A 22644-nucleotide genomic window follows, 5' to 3' on the forward strand; every position below is an offset into this window, starting at 1 on the left:
TTCAAAGGATAAATAAACAATAAATAGAAGTTAACTAACGGGAAGTCATACCAATAAATAGAAATTAGCAAGTTCTTTAGCAATTTGAAATGTCTTGAGTTCCCAACTGTGTGGTTTCTATTCCAAATTTTCAGGGATTAAAGATACCTTTTTCTTTTATTTTTTAAAAAATAAATAAAATAAATGGCTTTACAGTTTCAGGTTATTATTATTATTGATACAGGAAACTCAAGCTTTTCTTTTGAGAAAAATAAACCTCTAACTAGAACTTCTAAAAAGATTTTGCTAGCTTACTGTAAGATTTGTTGTTTCTTGATGTTCCATTTTAAGGCTTTAAACTAAGGCATATGATTCAGACACTTTTACTTACCTCAGTTTTACCCAAAGGGGGGAAAAAAAGTTTTTAAAATCTTAACAGTTCTTTGTAGAGTCTGCCTACTTTGCCTAGCCCTGGCAAGCTACACTTCTGGCAATCAGAGCAGGTACAAACCTGTCCTTTTTGACTTCCCAATGAAAGAATTGGAAATTTTTCAGTTTAAAAAAACAACACCGAACACAAAGCTTTCCATTTCAAAGTGGAGATTTTTACCTGTGAGTAGCGTCTTCGGTGGGTGGTGACAGGGCAAAGAAATCTCAGTAAGCCTTGCTTATCCTGGGAGTCTTCCCCCCACCCCCGTCCCCACACACACCTTAAAAAAATGTTGAATGTTTTTACAGAGACTTCAAGGGCAGTTTTAAGGATGTTTATATTTCAGGCAATCTAAACATTGTTCGGAGTCAAATGAGAGATTTCGTTTTCGGACAAGCAAGTTGATGAATTGCAGTCAGCATCTTGTTCTCAAAGAAGGCATTTTTACTGGGGGCTTTTGGTCTAGACACACAAAGAAGAAAGGAAGGAGAGAGCGGAGAGAGCATTCGCATTCTAGCGCTCATCTTTTACATAGTACCTAGACCAGTGCAGTAAATAGTCCATAATAAATCAGAGTGGCAAACAGTCACTCATTTGCTCACTCGGGGAGCGCCTTGATTTATACCACCAAAGTCATAAAGAAGACTGATTTATTTATTTTCCTACTTACGTTCTTTCAAGCTGGTAAAACATTTTGTGGACCAGTAAATGTTTGGTACCAACTGGCAAAACACGAAGAACCATATCAAAGGCTTCCTTGAGTGGCACTGTTTTGTTGTATAGGAAATACGTTTTTGACTTAACCTCTGACCTCTGACATTGCAAAGGTCAAGGAAAGAGAAGAGAGCAAAGCAGCAGCCAACGTTTAACCCTTGATAAAATAACCCAAGGACATGGCAGCATGGGGAAGCTGGAGGGCAGAGGAAGCGTAGCAGGTGAAGTCATAGCCCAGCTTGCATGTGTAATAAAAGAATATTGGCAAGCTGAACTTCAGCTGCTTCTTGACATAGAGTTTCTTCAAGGGATGATAGAACTAAGAGAAGAGAAAGAACAACACTCAACTTTATAAGACGCCAATGGACAAACTAGTGTTTTTGGACTTCACAGGTTTGCTACAGGAGTTTTTGAAAAGCATGACTATTTGTACTTGTGTAACGCCTGCTCTGCAGGCTGCCTATTAAATGGCACTTTCTGTGGGTTTTTCCTATTCTTATTGCAAAAGGCTTTTTTTCCTCTGTATTTTTAGTGACTTGGATTAAAACCAGTTGTTTATTTAATGTCTAGATTTTCTTAACACCAAATTAATATAGAATAAATAGTAAGTGGTCTTAAAACCTGGTCCTTCTAAGAAAATCTCTCGTAATTCAATGGGAATATGTTGCTATGTCTAACCTGCTCCCTTTCCATCCAGGAAAGCTTTGCTGGTCACTCAAATGTCCCCCAAATAACCATTTATTGACTTACTGTGATTACTAGTATTTTCATACTCTTATTCAAAAGTTAATTCGGCATAAAGAAAAACATTGGCACAATTAGGATGAAAATCTAGAAATCTCTCATTGTTTGACAACAAATGCAGCACCTGAGCAGAATGTTATACAAATAGAAATGAAAGGGAAAAGTTTCTTCTCCTAATTTGTACAATGTTGAAACTGTGGAGATCACGGCATGACTAATAAAAGTATTTATTTATTTACTTGGTACAGAGCTACAGAGCTCAGACCTGTAGTGGTCCTCCTGTCTCAGTCTCCCTAGCACTGGGATTACAGGCATGCGCCACCATGCCTAGTTTTGGTGGCAGGCACAGTGCATCCGGCGTTCTGTGGCCTGCTCAGCATGCAGTAGGTACCAGGGATCAAACCTGGGACCTTGCACTTGCCAGGCAGGCACTTAGGCCACTCAGCTATCTCTAGCTAAATAGATACCTTAAATCACAGCCCCAAAAGTGCATCTTTGAATTTAAATTTTACTTTATTTGGGAAGAATTGTTTTTCACCCCATTGTTAAGCCTGGTTGAATCAGATAAAGAAATAAAAACAGGATCAGTAATTCAAATTAATAGTCATTGTTTCACACTAGTCTTAGAGGATTTGGACGCATTTTTCAAGTCGTCTTATATGATTGTTGTATTCTTTCTCCCACAACCCTACAGTGCAATAGATGGACATTATTATCACCAGTCTGACAAGATGGGAGTAAGGCTCTGGTTACACACTGCCTAGCACCACAGCTGGCCTCTGCAATCTGTAACACCCAAAATTAACTTTTTTCTATGAACACTGCCCCCATCTAAGGCCTCAAACCCAAGCTTAGCAAGAGTATGACAACATAAGCCAGTGGTCCTGATGCCTGTGCAGCATTCTCTACATACAGTTAAGAGGAAGAAAAGATCAGTATAAATGCTGCAACCATCCCAAACTCTCAAGTTCCTTTTCCAGAACGTTTCCACCCCCCTTTGCATTTTCATCAGAATCCCCCGTTCTTGCCAGATTATATGCTTTATATATGTTCCATTCAACATGTTTTTTAAATCTGCTATAAAGTTTTCCTAGTTGGAGGAAATAATCACTTTCCATGAAGTTAAACAGCCCCAATCCATTTTAAATTAAAATATCTGACAGAAAAATAGAAAAACTTGGCTTTAAGGTCTTGTGGGTCTCTTAACTGCAGATGGAATTTGAAAGATTGGTTCCTGGTCACTTCTACTGAGGAGAGGAACCCTTTATTTCTGTTCTGACAGAACTGACTTGAGGTATTCACAAACAATAGACTCATAAACAAGTATTTCTAAGACCTAAAATGTTGAACAGATTAAGATGACCAAAATAGAGTCATTCCTTTTTAACTACCTTTTCTTGATTACCAGGCATTTGTAGTCCTACTGGCAAGATAGCTTAAATTACAAATGTATTTCTAGAGTGCAGTATTAAAAATAGTTGCAGCATCCTTGGCAATTAAAAAACAGAAGGACCTACTATAATTGAGGTACACTTCTGTGATTTTTGTATTCCTAACTATACACACAAAGAGGAGCATCATGGTGATAAAACCTTTAAAGTTTACAGAGAGCATTTCCACTCCCTGGTTCCATTTAGAATCTACTGGCCTCTCTTCCACTACAAACTGCTGTTTAGTCTGCATTTGGAAATTAAACGCAGAGTTTTAGCTCTCAGCCTTAAATATTAAACTTCCTGCCATTGTATGCTCCTACCTTGCTTGCATGAAATGCAAGACATCTTCAGATTCCATCAAGCACTAAGAATCAAAGGTGGATACTAGGCTGTCTTGTGTTTCCTTTTTTAATCAATTAGCTGAAGTGGATCCAAAGCGAGGCATCGCACCCATTGCTCTGAATGAACAGCATATGTGCAACCTGTATTTCTGGGTTTTAATGGGAATTTTTTTTCAAGCTTAACCAAAGCAATGAAAGTGTTACAATTATTAAATCTCTTTTTTCCACAAACCAAAGAAAAACCAAGGCAAACTCAGGTCGATTTTCCAAGAGTTATTTAAAAAAAAAAAAATAGCTTTGCAACTTGGTTCATTGTCTTTCCCGCTTTTATCAGCTTCCTACCAAAAATATCACGCAGGTTTTCCCCCTTAGCATGGTGCAACCTCGGTTGTCTTGGTAAAATAGCTGCACGAAGGGCTAGAGCTAATCAGTGTTTAGAGGTTTTAGTGGCTGGTGCTCGTAAAAATGTCACTGTGTACTTCCACTCTGCACAGTCCTTTTATCTTGACATTCCTGAACCCCCATTCCAAAGGTAAGCCTTCTTGACAGAGAGCTGCTGTTTGGCTTTCCCACCCCATCAACTAGTTCCTGATGAGATGGTGCAACTCATGGCCGCAGTATTATGGTCTCCCTAGTACTTCAAGGCCACCATTGAGGAGCTATTCATTCTCAGAAGTCTTTGGGCAGAATGTTGCAAATGTAGAGCAGTTCTTTCAAAGCAACTAGAGGTCAGCCTGTTGTCTATAATACATGACCATGTCTTCTAAGTTACTAAATAGGATCAAAGGATGGAAGCTAAAAATTCCCTACAACTACTCTGTTGGGGAAACAAGATTCTTTTGAGACAGCAGAGTCATTTGCTTGTTGCCCCTTTCCCTTGTTTCAGTCCACTGTTGGCATTGCAGAAATGTCTTGGATGGCATCTGGCCCAACTGTGACACATAGGACAGCTAAGTGGATTTTTCCAACTTTATCCTATTCCCAACAGAGAGGTTCATTTGTTTCCCTATACATACCTATGAGATAGTAGCCATACATGTCATAAAAGACCAGGTCCCTGGAGAGGTGAGACCTGGGGTTGGCAAAGGAGAGAAGTGATGGCAGCTCCAGCAGCATTATCTGCTTGCAGCCATGCCTTCCTTCCAAGGGAAGGCTACACCAAGAAGGGAGAGCTGTCCTGTAATTTGACATTGGAGAAGGCCATGGTGGTGAGCATATGAAAGCCCACCTTGCGACCAAAAGTTTAATGGGGTGAGGTCTCCCAACCTGACCTCCTACTCGTGTTCCCATTACTAATTGATGGATACTTGCAGAAGAATTTCAAGGTCAGGGGAAAGATACATAAATAAAACAGCTTCCCATGTTGTGTTAAGAACTGTTAGGTAAAGGAAACAATATAAGGGACCGTTTTCGCCTGAGTTGTGTCTAAGGGGTTTGACTATCATTTTCGGGAGCTCAAATCGAGCAACATGTCTGGGAATGTTTTGAAAAACTGATCACATTCTATCTAATACAAGGTCTTTGTAAGTTCATGGCCTGAAAATACTGTTTCCTTCTAGATTTTGAAGTACATTGGTCTTCAGATAGTAGAGAAAAATTAAGCACTTAAGAGACATAATAATCACGGCTTGGTCCAGGAGGTTTTCCAGCTTGACTGGTTCTATTAATTTGTTAACTGTGAGAAAGCAAAATAAAATATTCCCCCCAGCCTCTATGCTGTGGTCTGTCTCAGAGCAGAAACGTAAGTCCACACCTCGTGTCATAATGAGAAGTGAGTCCTTAGGGAGCAGACAAAGAGCATATCTGCCGAACAGCTTAGTGACTTTCTGGGATTTAAATATTAAGTGAAAAGACAAGGTCATAGGGCAGCTGATCCTTGGCTTGTCTCCCTTTCGTCTGGCCATGGCTTTGATCATGGTACATCGTCCTTTGTGACCAGGACTCCACAGAGGATCTCAGGGTCATGGCCTGTTGCCTCGTCAAGAGGTATAAACCTGCTGCTTAAATATGTGAAGCCTACATTTGGGAGCTGGGAGAAAAGGGGAGGTAGCTTCATACTTTCCATGTTTCCCACAAAACCCAGAGCAGACTAAACAAAACCAGTGTGAAATCTCATGACTTGATGCTGCTGCGGTTATATTTTTTAAGCTGTAATCCATTCATTTGTATGTGTGTTTATTCCCAGGATTTACAGCTCTCTGGGTCTTTGGGGGGAAAGAGAATGTTGGAAACCCTTTTGCAAAGGGTTTGCAATAAGTAGTGGCCTGTGATTAAAGGCCAGGCTAGCGTGTGAGTGTGTATATATGCATGTGTGCGTGCGCACATTCATGTGAGTGCCCGTTCATGGGGGCTGTTTCTCTCCCATTTGCTGTTTTACGCAAAAGCGTCACACATGGTAGCATTTAGGAGCCCCTTCACAGCCGAAGTGTTTCAGACACTAATGAATGGAAGTTTGCTCGTATAATGCAGACAAGCTCTAAGGCCTGCTTTACTGAATGGTGTACTGTAGTGACCTGGGAAAGGAAGAGAGGTATAAATTGTGTCAGCTAGCCACCCAGACCAAATGAAGCCATGTGGAAAATCAAATCTATTAAGGTATGAAGGCTGTTATAAGCTGTTTTAAGCTGGCCATTCTTTAAGGGGCTTGGTTTGCTGCAGGAGTAAATGTTTACCTCTTCTCCCAGATCTTTTTCACATGCCATGCTAGGAGACAATGTGCAGCATTTGATAAAAATCATCCTCTCTCTAAAGACACTTTTATCAGAAATGTTTATTGTCTCCGCTTTACCACCCATGTCCTGAAAGGTACAGCACATTTGTTAAATAAGCAAAGGAAAAGAGAACTTTGCAGCTCAGCCTGCTTTGCAGAAACCCCCACGAATTCCAGAGCCATAAGGAATCAGAAAAGGGGAAAGAGGAGGAGTTAGGTTTACATGAAGAGGAGGCCCTGCAAAAACATATATATTAGATTTTCTCTGCTTGGCTGGCCCACCATTAAATATTTGGCTGAACTGGATGGATTTAGTATTGCGATTGAACAGTTATGCCAAACTTTGGTCACTGTCTCAAAATGTGCTTTAATAAATACAAGAATAGGGAAATGGCTTTGGGATGGAACAGTGCAGTCCTTCCTGTTGCCTTTTATCCAAATCCAGGAGCTTTCCCCTTACTTCTGCAGAGGGTGCAGGCATCACATGTGATCTCAGACCCATCTGACCTGGTCCTACTTGAACTGTAATCCTGGGCCTAATCTTTATCTGAGCCTTGATTTTTCTCCAGTACCTAAACACATCTAGTAAGCACTCTAAAAATAGCAGCCATCATGACCAGCGTCTGGAGAATGGGATCACTCCTTAAAAAAAAAAAAAAAAAAATCTCTGTAACTATTTTTTGTACCCATGCACCAGATTTTAAAACTGATGACTGCCATGGTGTCAGCAAAAAAATTACCCCTTATTTTTTACTCTGCTTGGTGAGTAGACTTCCATCGACCTGACAGTTTCTGGACAGCAAACAGTTGAATTTGCTGGACAGCCTCCGGGGTGTCAAGCAGTAAGTCAACAGGGGTTAATGAGGGCGCTGGGAAAAAAATAACACCTTGATTCCTTAATTAGATTGGAAGCAGCCACGGGAAGGCGGGCTGACCCCGCAACCCACTGCGCAGCGGACACCTCCGCGCTCCTGCAGGAGCCCCGCGCAGCCTCCGGTCCTCTCACAACCTGCGTGTCCTTTGTGTGTTGCAGGAGGAGACAGAAGAGACATCCTCACAAGAGTCGGCCGAGGAGGACTAGAGCGCGCCCACGTTGGATTTCTACCTCAGCAGCAGTTGAATCTTTCCAAGGGAGAAGACACTGCAGTGACCACTTACCTTGCTCTCTATGGCCATGGTCTTTCCACTTTCCGCGGGGTGGGGTGGGCGGGGCGGGCGAGGGGCGGGGGCGGGGCGGGGCGACGTCACATAACCTTAAAAAGGACTATATTAATCACTTTCTTTGTAATCCCTTCACTGTCCCAGGTTTAGTGAAAAACTGCTGTAAACACAGGGGACACAGTTTAACAATGCAACTTTTAATGACTTTTTTTTTTTTTTTTTTTTTTCTTAACCTACTAATAGTTTGTGGATCTGATAAGCAAGAGTTGGGTGGGCGTGAAAAATGCTCTCGGTTGCTGGGTTTAGTTGATCGCTGCACTGCATTGGACGAGGAGCGCGCCACGCTGGTGACGCGGGGCATTCATATAGGAAAAGCGACAAGCTTGGTGTGTGGCCCCGCGGGGGTCTCCAACGCCACCCCCACCCCGGCTCGCTGTAGTAAACCCTCTGTTTAGAACACCAAAGATAAGGACTAGATGCTATTCTTTCCTTTTTGTATAATCTCGTAGACACTTACTTGATGATTTTTAACCTTTTTTTTTTTTTTTCCTTTCTAAATGAGACGAAATGCTGATGTATCCTTTTATTCAGTTAGCAAACCAGAAATGATTAGGTTCATTTTTCAAAAAGGGAAGTGAGCAAATAAATGTTGCCAACTCCTATATTTATGGATACCACACATATCAGCAGGAGTAATAAATTTACCCCCACCACTCTTTGATGTTTCAGGACAACACTTTGTTTTCAGAAAATCTACTTCCTCCAGAGCCAAAATGCCCTTTAGCAGTAAATAACACTTGTCAGTCTTAAAGCCTTTGAGGAACCCAGACACGGTCATGATCCTCGCTGTAATTTAGTGAAAAGGTACAACACAATAACACAAGATCAACTCACCTGAATGACGAGGTGGGGAGGACTACAATCTACATTTCTTTGGTATCGTTAAATGACAACTTTAAAAGCAGCCTCTGTCTCTCTCCCTCCGCCCCTCCTGACCTCCCTCTCTGTCTCTCCTCCTCTCTTCCTGTCTCCAATATGTATCAGTTTTGGTGAAAGACCTAAATACCACTTACCTCAAATTAAGCCTATGTGTTACTTCAAGTAATACATTTCGACATAAGATGGTTGACCGAAGTGCTTTACGTTAGTTTCCGTTCACCATCTCTTCACTCAAACTGCACTTTTCGCCAGAGATGCAATATTCCCACTACTCAATACTACCTCTGAATGTTACAATGAATTTACAGTCTCGTACTTATTACGTGCTGCTATACACAAGCAATGCAAGAAAGAAAACCTTACTGGGCAGGTGATTTCCATCACCTGCAGTTCTCTTTGTACACTCATTACAGTTAAAAGAAACAATCTCCTTATTCTGTTTCAGCATGGCTATGTATTTTTCTATGATTTTTCAATTAAAATTTTACAAATACTTGTTTCAGCTTCTCTGCTAGATTTCTACATTAACTTGAACATGTTTTTAATCATTGGCTCCTAGGTTCTAAGTATACTTTTCTATACTCATCCTACACGAGACACACACACACACACACACACACACACAGATGTATAACTTGACTAATGTTTAATTACCCTCCAAATCTGTACCTCAAATGAATTGTTTAAGGAAATAGACTAATTGATTTGCAAAGACCTACCTCTGGACTCCAAAAGGAATGAACTTGTTATTTGCAGCATTCACTTATTTTCTCCAGTGTTTGAAATGGTTCAAGCTGCAGCTATCCCTAATCGAAACTATTTTTGTAAAGCATTTGATAGAGAAGAACCCATTCTTATGTACTTATGCAAAAATAAGTAAATAAAAGGAAGCCAACCTTCAAAGAAACTTGAAGCTTTGTAGGTGAGATGCAACAAGGTCAGCTTTTGCCTAATGCAATCAAAATATGTTTTTTTAAGATTAGTTGAATATAAGAAAATGCTTGACAGATATTTTCATGTATTTTTCACAAATGTGATTTTTGTAATATGCCTCAACCAGATTTATTTTGAACACTTCTTATGTAGAATATTTTATGCCTTTCTCTCCTAGTGAGTGTGCTGATTTTTTAACATGGTATTATCCACTGGGCCAGGAGGTAGTTTCCTATGACGGCTTGTGTCAGTATGGCTTTTAGAACTGAAGCCAAATGAAACTCAAAACCATCTCTCTTCCAGCCGCTTCAGGGAGGTAATTTCAAAGGCCACATACCTCTCTGAGGCTGGCAGGTTACTCACTGTTGTGAATTGCCGAAAATGCTGTGGAGAGAATTAAAATTCAACATGACTGTTAACTGTGCATTAGATAAGCAAATAAACAGTGGCTCATAAAAAATAAAAGTCCCATTCCATATCTTTGGATGGGCCTTTTAGAAACCTCATTGGCCAGCTCATAAAACTGAAGCAGTTGCTCATGTTGGCCAAACTCTGAGCTCGGAGCAATTTCCATCTCTGATGAAGTTACTCTCTTACTTCCTGTACATTGTACAATCAAAACACACTACTACCTCTTAAGTCCCAGTATACCTCATTTTTCATACTGAAAAAAAAAGTTTGTGGCCAATGGAACAGTAAGAACATCATAAAATTTTATATATATAGTTTATTTTTGTGGGAGATAAATTTTATAGGACTGTTCTTTGCTGTTATTGGTCGCAGCTAAGTAAGACTGGACACTTAACTTTTCTACCATTTCTGCAAGTTAGGTATGTTTGCAGGAGAAAAGTATCAAGACGTGTAACTGCAGTTGACTTTCTCCCTGTTCCTTTGAGCGTCTTCTCACTTTATTCTTTGTTCTTCATGTAGAATTGCTGTCTATGATTGTACTTTGAGTCGCTTGCTTGTTGAAAATATTTCTCTAGTGGATTATCACGGTCTGTTCTGCACAATAAACATAACAGCCTCTGTGATCCCCATGTGTTTTGAGTCCAACTCTTTGTTACAATTCCATTAAATCAACAATAAAGTTTGCTTAAAATAGGCCAAGGTGGGAGACCTTCACAAGCCCTGTGATTCCACCTCTTGAAGACTACACGGCCACACTCGTGTACACAACAGGAAATGCCTTTTGAAGTCCTACACTTAAATCAGTTGCCCTACACTCACATTGAGTAGTTTGATGCTGAGTTCCACAGAGACAACCTTAGAAGAGATGTAAAGGAGAAACCGGCTGAATTTTAAAGCTATCTTTTCTAAGGGCAGACATCTACTAAGTTTGTAAGGGGAGTGACTGAAGTAACATTGGGAGAAACCCAGGTGGTAGAGTAACAAATGAAGACCACAAAGTTTCTCCTCAGTAAGAATTTTATATTTATGTAAGAAGTCATTAGCAGAATCAGAATCATTTCTCCAAGTTCAGTATCATTACACTTCAGTTGATGATTATGAGTAAATCCAGGTTTTTTTTTTTTAAATCTCTGCTTCATGCTTCCACCATAGTTATTAAAACATGGTTAGTTAGCTTCCTTGGAGGGAAACTTTGTTTCTAGGAAGAATAGGATAAAATTTTTACCATATTTTAGAGAAGATAATAAATGGTGTCTAAATCAGGTTTTGTGTTATAGCCCTGCTTTTTCACAATGAGTAAGTGCACTTATAAAATTGCATGAGAAAGTCTTACCAGTTTAGATCCAGATCCAATGAACATGACCAGAAGAAATCACCCAATGTATTCAAATAAAAGTGAAGCCCTTAATATACAATGGGTATTGTTGAGAAGAATAAAGACATGTGGGGGTCCATGCCTGCCCACAAAGAACCAAGACTTCTGGTGACAACTGAACCCAAAAGAAATCTTTGTAAATTGAATCTGACTGAGTTACTGTCAAAAGTAGGTATCTCCTGCACTTCCTACCGGTATCGGGGACAAATCGCAAGCTGTGTCACAAAAAGGATGTTATATTCATTGCCACAAAGAGATCCAGGAGGCAAGGAGATAGCTCAGCAGCATAAGCGCCTGCTCGGCAAGTGCAAGGTCTTGAGTTTGATCCCTGCTTACCTTACCTTGAGTTTGATCCCTGCTTACCTTCCACTCCCCCCCCCCCCAAAAAAAGAAGAAAGACATCCTGGGGCTGCGTGGACAGTGCAGTTCAGCCAGTAGCATTTCACACAGGAGTGCAAAGATGGGATACATTTTTCACCAAGGGTAACGTCACTCAATTCTGATGAGTTGAGGCAGGCTAAGTACTTTAGTAGAAGTATGGGTAGAAATTAGAACAGAACTAAAGAGTGAATAGCATTTCAGCCGGGGGACAAACTGGGGCTGCAATGAAATGTCAGAGAAGTGACCCCTGAGAAACTCAGGAGCAGAGATGATGAGGGCAGCATGAGTATACTTCGTTGCAGGCTGTATTTGCATCACATGACTTACTATTGAACAAGACTGAGCCTTACAGTTAGTTAGCTAAGGTCATCCTTGAGCAATTACCCTTCAGATTTAGGAAATCTCTCAAAAGGGAAAAAACACTGAAAATAATCAAAATTATTTTCAAAATTCATCATATAGATGGATAACAACCAGTCAAAAAGCAACAATGGAGAAACACACCTCTAGACAGAGTTTAACCACCCATGAAAGTTGGCAATCTGTGGCTCCTCCTGCAGCGGGTGGGAAGCAGCTGTGGCTGTGACCCTTCACTTTCAGGATTCTCCCCATTCTTTGCCAGCCCTACTTCTGCTTTCCTCTCATCTGAAGACCCGTTACACCCCACTGGGGAAAGCTCACTATCAGTGAGTGAATACTAGCAGTAGTTGGGCTCTTATTTTCTACCTCTGAGCCCCACTTAACACCATGGGGATCTTCCTCCCAACTCCCGTGAGTCCAAGGTTTATCTTTACATCAGCCTTCCCCAGGCTCTAAGTTCTTCCTCTCTACCAACCCTGGACCCAGACCCTGCAGCCTGTTAATCCCACCCCTTTTTCCCTCCTAACGGATTACCTATTTTCTACTGGCACTTCACCTGTCCTATACCTTTCTTAGTCTTAGATTAAGCATCCTTTCTTGAAAGCACAGAATTGCAACCTCCGAGAGTATTGCACTATCAGAACCCACACCACAAGACGCCTGTCTTGAAAGAAATTTGCCATGAGAAAAAAATGGTAGATGAGGACCTAACTAGTCCTGCTGCCCCTGAGAACTTAGGAAAAAGGGAGAAAAGGGACTCCTCTTAACACTGCCATCATGACGTCTCCAGGAATAGGCCAGATCACAGAAATGCCATTGTTTTCTCAGGCTGTGTCACTGGCTGGTTTTGCTTAGTGTTAGACAAGTTGGATAGGTGTTACAGCAACCTAAGGAAAAAGGGTTCTTGTTTAATCAGCCACCCTCCAAGTGATGCGGGTGAGGAAAAAGTTTGTATTGAAATTCAGACAGTTCAGCCCTCTCTCAAAGAGAAGCTGACTGATACGTAGAGACACCAGATAATATCCCAGAGTATTACACGACACAAACTGATGAGAGTGTGAACTGGAGGCTCTGACTGTCACTAATGGCGGGGGGCCTTGGACAGGTGACACAGCATCGCTCTAAGATGCCTTTTCTCCACTTCAGACATGTCAGCATGATCCTAACATGGTTGTTCTGAGCATTAAATAAGTCTATCAGTAATAGATGATAGATAGATGATAGATAGATAGATAGATAGATAGATAGATAGATAGATAGATAGATAGATAGATGAAATCCTTAAAAGTACTTGGTACAAAAGGCCAGCCAAATAGCTCAGTGGATTAAAGTGCCTGCAAGCAGGTGCAAGGGCCAGGGGTTCAATCTCCAGGCCTGCTATGCTGGCTTCGCTCCCAGGGCTCGCTGAAACAGCAACTGAGACTGGGCATGGTGGCATGCACCTGTAATCCCAGCTCTTGGGAGGCTGTAAGTAGGTGGATCCCTACAAGTCTGATCTAGTAGTGAGACCCTGATCACCCTGTAGACCCTTCCCTAAAATTTTTTTTAAAAAAAACAGTACACTGTAAAGTGTTAGCTATTCTTTGTTATTCTGTCTCTGGCTATGGAATAAGCTTATTTTCTGCCTTTGAACCTGACTTAACACCTTGTGGCCTTCTAGCTTTTTCCTGATTCTATTATTATTTGGTCACTGGCACACAGGAATATCCAGAGATCATAGTCAAAGAGATATCAGACCTTCAAACTTGATTTTAATAATGTGTTCTATGTGCAGAAATAATTAAAATACCTATGCCCTTTCCCTCTGTGATTTGTACTGTGGTCACACTGGATTTAGTTAAGAAAGAATCACCCCTAAAAATTATCAAAATGAAAATTGCCTCCATGGAAACAGACTTTGGGGAACCTGAGGCCCTCAAGCTTTATTTACTTATGCTGAGATTCACCCTCTGACTTTCTGTTGGGCCTACTCTTGGCCCTGGCTGTCTAGCCTCCTGGCTGGTAGCCTTCCATTCCTTTTGTTCCTTCTGATTTTGTTCCTCTGTGACCCACCCACCTAGGAGAACCAAACTACCAGCCTATCTGCAGTCAACCTTGGAGCCTCATTAGAATTCTTTAGGCCAGGCCAGTACTCCTCTATAGAATTTAAGACTATTCTGTTTCCCCTTGGGGCCTTAGGTTATCAAAGGGAAACCTAAGGACACTAAGTTCTTAGGGTGAGGAACAACTGAGTGCTTAGTGAATACTAAAAGAGCAAAGAAATTAAAACAAGGAGATAAATCTCTGCTATTTTTAATTTCCTCTAATGACTGCAGATCTGGGATGGAATTAAAGGACTAGATACCTCTTTCTCCATGTATTTACACATCTAAGCCAGGGTGGCAGCTCTTGCACTGACACTGAATGTCTGAGGGGTGTGAAGACACACGCCCATAACTCCAGCACTCAAGCGGTTGAACCAGGAGGATCACCTTGAGTTTGAGGCCAGACTGGATTCCATAGTGAGTTCAAGGCCAGCCTGAACTACATACTATGGAGGCCCTGCCTCAAAAAAGAGAAAACAAAATGAGTAAGTGTATGAGTAAAGATTCCTTTAAATGCAAGTAACAGTAAACCCAGTTCAGGGTGGCTTGAGTAATAAAGAAATTGTAGTAACTAATAATTCAAGTTTTAGGCATGGCTTGATCTAGGGGTCTGAGAAGGTGGCTGGGAATCAGACATTGTATAGTTCACTTCTCTATCTTGGCTTCATTCCCAGATAGGTTCTCTTCTCCTGGTAGCAAGGCAGATGCTACAAGTCCCAAACCTACATCCTTTTGATAAGAAACTCCCAACCTGAAAATGCCTGGGCCAAGTTTGTGTCCTGTAAAACCCAAGAATAAATTTTAGGAACAACAGGTTAAGAGCAGAATATATTTACTAGAGAAAAGAAAACTTCTGTCCAAGAGAGGGACAGAAGAAGGAACTGAGTGGGTTGCCCAAGGCGCTGCCTTTTCTCAGGATTTTTATAGAGCAAATTCATGAGGTGAGGTGGGTCGAGGGTGGGAATATAGGAACTCACAAGATGGGCATGAGGTGGAACAAAATTATGGTCCACCAATAAGGTTATGAATGTAATTCCTCAGGTAAAATCGATTAAATCAGGGTCAAATAGGGAAGCGAGTCGAGTAGTAAGTGGGCATGAGTATAGAATGGGCTTTTCCGGTACAGAGTTGGGTTAGCGGCTCTTCCTGGCTTCTTCAAGGTGATTGATAACTATTTGGAATACAAATCCCTAATGGCTATTTAGAGGGAGTTATGTAGCTGCATTTGTTTACTCTTTTGCCTTGCGATCTGGCCCACAGCAGGAGTGCCTATCTGTCTCACAGTTGCAAGGTATCTTGTCTTCCATACTGGCTCCTTTGAGGACCTGGCCCCACCTAACTGCCTATACTATTTCCATCTAACTCAGCTAGCTACAACACTTTTGGCATAACAAACAACAGAAAATATGGTTTTGCTTTGTTTTGTTTATTTCATCTTATTCAGTATTTCCAACCAAATCTTAGGATTGAATATTGTCAGGCTAAATTGACTCTCAGACTGATCATTTTATGGGCCACAGTACAGTCTTGATTGGCCAACTGTGTATTCTGTGTATCCCCCCAGAGGCTCTCCGGCTGGGGGACTTTGGCGAGTTAGGGGGAGAGAAGAAGAAGCCAGCCCTATGTGAAACCGGAAATGGGTGCCATCCCACAGAAAGCTGGAAGTGAGCTTCCATGAGAGGTGACACTGCACCCAGAAGGGAAGGACCACAGATGCCTGTTACAAGGGCACAACTGGAAGATGACCCTGAATATTTCAATTGTGCCTGAATAAGAGGGAACAAAGTGCCCCACTGGCATGAGGGAGTAGAGCAGCTATTCAGCAAGGTCACTCTCCTAGCATTGGTGAGTGGGAGACACATGCCCGAGAGTCATTGTCCTAACACTGGATTTCATAGGAGAAATAAACTTACTTTTAGGTCATGAAATTTTGGAGTTTCTTACCACAGTACAATGTAGCTTTGTATGGGGGCGGGGCATGCCCGTGCATGCCAGGGTCTCATTCTATAACCCAGCCTGGTCTCAAACTTGCAATCCTCCCACCTCAGCCTCTCCAATGCAGGCATTCTAGGCTTCTACAACAGGACCAGATTAATGTAGGCTAGCTTGGCTGGAAGAGTTGATGATTCTTCTTACATCCTCATTTTTTGGTTACAAGTCAAATTTACAAATTTTCCTTTTCAACCTTCAGCATCATAATAGATAAAATATTGCATAGTATTTGACATGTTATGGCCTGCATATAGAATGCTAAATTATCACGGGCCTGATTCAACATGGCCGCACCCCCAAAACAACAGCTTATCTTCCCAGGGACCACTTCCTCCTTCTTCCCTTCTCCAGCCCTGGATACAACTTCCTTTGACCTTTCCCGCCCACACAAGGGAGCTTCCAATCAGCTCCTTGTGCTTTACTGACCACGCCTCTCAAGCTCCGCCCCTAGCGAAAGTCTATAAAGTCTCATCCTCCTTGTCTTAGGTCAGAGAGAGTCTTGCCCACTTCCTGCCCTTGATCCTCTCCATGTCTTCAGAGTGAATAAAAATCTTCCCCTCCCCCTCATTTCTGCTTCTCTGCTGCACTGCTGCTATCGCTGCCCATAAAAACCCAACATTTTTGGTGTCATTACTCGGATCAGTGAGTAGTGAGGCTCCCTGGGCATCCTCTACCCCGGTTTTGAGCTCCCTCATTGAGCCACGTTCCACTTCTGCTTTTGCCTCTGTCACCTGCTATTAATAGCTTACATCCAACACTGGCCAATTTCAGACCTCACTTATGAGCCCAAAAACTATGGGGGTCTTGTTCATCTTTCCTCTCATCTCATCTCAAACATCATGAGCTCACATCAGGACCCCCATCTTCCCCATCCATTTGGACCCCCTGCCCCCCACTTTTTCTAGTGATGACTGCAAATGTGGGTGTTGGTCCCCTCTCTCTCACATTCACTCCAGGCTAAAAAGTGATGGCTTTTTGGTAGGAAGTGAAGTCGGGCTTTTGCCCTGACTTTGGCTTATTTTAATTTGGCCGTCATGGGAAATATTCTTCCCATCCCCCAAAGCACACACTGCTGGGTAGGCTCCTAAAGAACCTCAGCACCCTTAGATTTCTTTTTTTTTTTTAAATTTTATTTATTTATTTATGTGTGTGTGTGTGTGTGTGTGTGTGTGTGTGTGTGTGGCCAGCTCAGCCCACCAGGGGGCGGGGCTGGCTGGCATGTGGTGCTGGGGGATTGAACCATGGTCCCTGTGCTTTGCTAAGCTTGTTCTAAATAGGTGCTTTAGACCACTGACCCGTCTCACCAGCCCCAGCACCCTTAGATTTCGAGGATATCTCAAACTCAAATGAGTACTTTTGTAAAGTTTCTGGTATCATAGTGGCAAATGGTCAGAAATCCTTTATAAGCCTTTGTTGACTCTGAAAAGACATCCTCCTTCTGCTATCTCCCCATCATATCTGCCAATACTAGCCTCTACTCCTCAGCAGAAAAACTGACTTGTCAGTCTCCTCCAACCACATCTTTACTTTCTCCACCCTCTGTAGCAACATCTCTGCCCTCTGCTTTGCCCCCAGTTCCCCTGTAGATCCCACTGCCTCTCTTTCCTCCTCATATCATAAGCTCAGGTGCCTGTGGTCCTTCCTCCCACCTTCTTTCCTCCTATGTTCCATACCCACTCCCATGCAATTTCCCCAGCTGTGCCGCTAGCCTGCAACTGTTTGCCATGTGGCCAGCCACCACCATCTTGCACACCATGTGGCCACCACCATCTTTTGTACCATGTGGTTATCCACCTCTACCATGTGGTCCCTCTTCTTGTGACATCAGAGTACTGACTTGTGGCATCAGCCACAACATGGGTCACTGCCATCTTCCAGGCCATGCAGCCATCTGCCACCATTTTACAGTCGCTCTTCTTTCAATGTCAGAGCGCCACCTTTTAGTACCTCATTACATGATGGGCCACTGCCATCTTGTGTCCTCTCCTGTGATATATAGTAACTGTAAATAATAGGCTTTTATGCTTTTCAAATTCTTATAAGAGATCTCTATTAACTGACCTAGAAAAGTTCTGACTAGTCTTTTTCTGATTACAAACTTAAAAATGTTGTTATAATCTAATTTGGTCAAAAATATATTTGAATGCATTCTAATTTTGTAAAGATGTTGATTTGTACATTCTGTGTACTTGTATTTGTGCATTGTTTTGTAAATAGCTGTTCCTTTTTCTATTTGAGCTTTGGAATATAGACTTAAAGACATACTTTGTCCTGAGATACCAGCTGGTCTAAGTGATATCAAAAGTGGTCTGTAATTAAACAAAAAAATCATTAAAATGGAGGAGAGATTATTAGACAAGACTCCAATTGGTGGACAGAGGGATGGACAACCTTTGTTCATTAATAGTTAATGAGCAATAATCTCAGTAATCTCCATAATCTCTTGGAAAACACTCCTAATAATTTGGTCATTTGTTAAAAGACGAAGTTTTTTAAAAATTTAAATAAGGTTTTCTCATAAAAGATGCTCTTGCTATATGAAATGTATTGATGCTTTCCAAATGTACCACATTCTACAATACAAATTTTCTTTCAGGTTTAAACATATGCCGTTCTCTTATGCTCCAGCTATTTATAAGAGGTTCATGTCAAGCCAACAGAAGGTCATGAGTCAAATGATAATTTTCTAACAAAAACTTATACAATATGCCGTGTACATTTAGAGATGCTTAGCTGAAAGGGTGATTTCATCATGACTATTTTGCTATGCTGCTAAGTACAACTATTGATGTCAAATGTTTTATGTAAAATTATATAACTGCTGTCTGTTAACATTCTACAGTGATTTAACTACTAGCATATCCATGGTTGGTAATAAACAATAGTTCTCTGGTTATACTTTATATTTCAAGGTGCTTAATACTCAGATAAAATTTTGGTAATTAAGTGTATTGCTCCCAACTAAATATACTAATGCAGATTTATATCCCTATCCTTCCTGACATTCATGTGAATCTTAAAAAGACAGATCTTGGCCCTCAAGCCCCACCAGGGAAACTTACTTAATCTGACTTTCTGTGTTTTCAAAAATAGAGACAAAAGTTAACTATACACAAGTGGCAGCTTTGGGCTGTGACACTCAGGACTCCCATCAAAGCAGGACCTTGGCAAGGTAATGCTGAGCCTAAACAACACTGCCACCCGAGTCCCTCCTGGAGCTTGCTTCACATGGGGCAAAGAAGGACACAGGGCACAAGCTTACCCCAACCTGCAGCCACCACTGGGACCTGGTCATGTCTACAAACTCAAGGGTCACTGGAAACACAACTGCCCTCTCTGCCAGAGAGTGGGTAAGTCATGCAATTCCCCACCCTCACAGGAAAACTAGCCTCAGCCAGATGCATCAATAATTGACCTGCTCTGTCTTGCCACTGAAGAGGAATGACAGGTTCAGGTTCCATGGACCCCATCGAGGCATCTTTTTCAGAGCTCCAACTCTCATTGGACATCCCAAGTGGGAGGCTCTTATTGACACAGGAGTCACATATGTTCTTCCTGAGTTTTGAAGTCACTATATTAGATCTACAGTCTCCATAGTGGGTATTGATGACCAACCTATAGGACCCCTTCAGACAAGCTGCTGACTCAAGACACTGTTTTTCACTCATAAGTTCCTTGTGATCCCAACCTGCCCCACATTTCTCATGGGGAGAGATCTCCAAAAGCTCCACTTCTCTTTAACCTCTCTTCTCACAGTGCTCAACCTACAAAGACAACCTCAATGTACAGCTAAATCTTCCCCCTCTCTCCCCTCTTCTCTTGTAGACCACATATTCTGCGACACTTCCAGTTCTATTTGTGCCACCCATGGTACCCCTACACTAGTTTGCCTCAGGGATCCATCAGCCTTCCCCTGTGTTCCCCAACATCCAAAGGCCCCTAAACACCAATAGGAAATAGAGGCAAATGGGCTTTTAAAGGCCTGCCTCACCAAATTTATCCTGGAGCTACACCTGCCTTGGTCTCAGCTCTTTCCTTTGGCTCTAACTAGACCCAGGATTCTTTCTAGGGCGCCCAACATCCTGTGTCCATTCAAGCTCATGTATGGGAGCCCTTTTCTGCTTCACAACTTCCCCACCCCTGATAACCTTCCTTCCATCACCAACTATATCCCTATTCTGTCCTTCCTCTGGTACCTGCTACGACAACATGGAGACACCTGCCTCCCACAACCAGTAGATACCACCCAATTGGTACCATCTATGTTTCCTGGAGAGTTAATGTATCTTAAATCCTCTAAGCCTATAGGATTAGATCGTATGTGACAGACTCCCATCTGGTCATCTTCTCAACAGCAACAATGATAAAAGTCACCAGCCAGCCTGCCTTCCTGGCTCCACATCACCTGAACCAATTGATGCCCAGACAATTCAACTCCACCTAATAATTCCACTCTTCTGGATCCTGAGCCCTTGTTTCCTGAGCAGTCTTCACAATTCCTGTCCCTACACATCTTTGCTTAACTAAAGACTCAAAAACCTCAAGTAACGCATGCATTGCTTTCCCATCAGCTTTTTATTTCCTAGCTTCTGCTAGTCTTTTCATTCACTGCCAGACTCTGGACTCTGGACCATTTTCCCAGACAACTTTCAGATGCCACACAAAATTTTTTCAATCTCAGATGGGAGCCTTCACTGATGATAAACTTCTCATCCTGGCTGAAACACCTGGCACTAACTCCTATATGGCCATGAACCACCATCCTATTAACCTACTTGCTCCCCAGATGATGCCCCCATTCAGCAGAAAGCAGTCTAAGAGATTCATCTTCCCTTCATAACAACTAAAAGAGGGGAATGATAGGTTGCGGCCTGAGTACTGACTGCTACATCATCAAGACCATGATCCAACATGGCCGAATCCCCAAAACAACAGCTTATCTTCCCAATGACCACTTCCTCCTCCTTCCCCACTCCAGCCCTGGACACAACTTCCTTTCACCTTTCCTGCCCACACAAGGGAGCCTCCAACAAGCTCTTTGTGTCTCACTGACCCCGCCCCTCAAGCTCCGCCCCTAGCCAAAGTCCATACAGTCTCATCCTCCCTGTCACAGGTCAGAGGATCTTTCCATCTCCCTCCCCCCATCTTCTTCATGTCTTCAGAATTAATAAAGGCTTCCCACCCCGCTGCATTTCTGCTTCTCTGCTGTGAACCAGCCACTGTTGATAAAACTTGACACTGTTTGCAGTCAGGTTGCCCAAGGCTTAGAGAGTGTGAGTGACTGACCTGGGGATAGAACTAAGAAATTACAGAGCCAGAGCCTGCCCTCAAGCACTGCCTCCCTTCCTCTAGATTCATGTTCACCTGTAGAGTACCACCTGCAAATGTTACTAAGTATGAAACTTCTCCTGTGTTACATTTCTAGTATATTCAATCTTGGCTCCCCAGGGAACCATGGAAATAACAGTACATCCAGTCCCCAAGTTGTCACTTCATATTCCTGGAATCATTTGTTTGCATTAAACAGCACCTGAACCTGGCTACTCAACCTACTCATTCAAGACTGTATATCAAGAGAATATGTGCCCTCAAAGACATGAAGGATAGCCTAAACTGCAGCAAAAAAGCAAGCTGTAGGCCTCAGCACATTCTGATGGACCACCGGAGTTAAGAATCTCATGCCTTTGGGCTGGCCAGATAGCCCAGCAGACTAAAGTGCCTACTTAGGCAGCACACAGCAGCCAATCTCGATCCTGGCATGCCATGTGCACCCTGCCCCCGGGGCGTGCTGAGACAGCACTTGAAACTGGGCGTGGTTGCGTGCGCCCATAATCCCAGCACTTGGGAGGCTGAAAATGAGTATGATCTACATAGTGAGACCCTGTAGACCCTGAACTAAATACAAAAAAAAAAAAAAAAAGGTATTTCAGAGTCTGAGCATGGTGGTGCACACCTATAATCCCAGCACTAGGGAGGCACAAATCAGGAGGATCACTATGAGTTCAAGCTGCATAGTGAGACCCTGCACCAAAAAAAAAAAAAAAAATAGAATCCCATGCCTTTATCTTTAGTCCCCAAATCTATAGACTTGACAAAGTTCCCTGAGGCCTTGTCTCTTAAATCAGGCAGTAGGCAGATTGTTATATTGCCATTATTTATTACAAAGGGATACATTTAGCCATAAAACAATTATGCTTAGTGGAATCCCCAGCCAATTTAATACTGTCATAAAAAACAAAACCTACAATTCAACCAGCTAATGAAAACATGTCACTTATACAAATTCACAAGATATATTAGACTACATGCTGCACAGGACCCACTACCAGGCATGCTGAGCCAGTCCCCAAGTCCAGGAGTGTTGGCACACACCTCTAATCCCAGCACTGGGGAGGCTGAAAACAGAAAGATCACTACAAACATGAGCTGCATAGTGAGACCCTGCAGCAAATACATAAAATAAATAAATAAAAAGCAAGATATATTAGAATGCCTGTCCAACTATTGTAGAATTCACATTTTCAGAACTACGATCTCCAAGTCCCTTTTACATCTGTCTCCTTTCTCTCCATCTCCATTGCCACCACTGTGATCCAAGCCATTGTCACCTCATGTTTTCTCTGTCTTTGTAACCTCACTCCTCTTCAACTCTCTGTG

The 22644-nt window shown here is 42.2% G+C and overlaps 1 protein-coding gene across 2 annotated transcripts in view; it reads left to right on the forward strand.

The window, feature by feature from the left end:
* Window positions 1-10489, forward strand: part of Hmga2 (high mobility group AT-hook 2) — a 132833-nt gene extending 122344 nt beyond the window's left edge. The window contains exon 6 of one of the 2 annotated variants that reach the window (XM_023716310.1): window positions 7385-7508. In XM_023716310.1, coding sequence (XP_023572078.1) covers window positions 7385-7432 — 48 coding nt within the window. In that variant the 3' untranslated portion in view covers window positions 7433-7508. Of the gene's footprint in view, window positions 1-7384 lie in introns of both variants that reach the window. The other variant, XM_004632136.2, reaches the window with a different exon arrangement.
* Window positions 10490-22644: the final 12155 nt, after the last annotated feature.

The sequence above is a fragment of the Octodon degus genome, unplaced genomic scaffold (assembly GCF_000260255.1).
Source record: "Octodon degus isolate 3935 unplaced genomic scaffold, OctDeg1.0 scaffold00047, whole genome shotgun sequence".
Lineage (NCBI taxonomy): Eukaryota > Metazoa > Chordata > Mammalia > Rodentia > Octodontidae > Octodon > Octodon degus.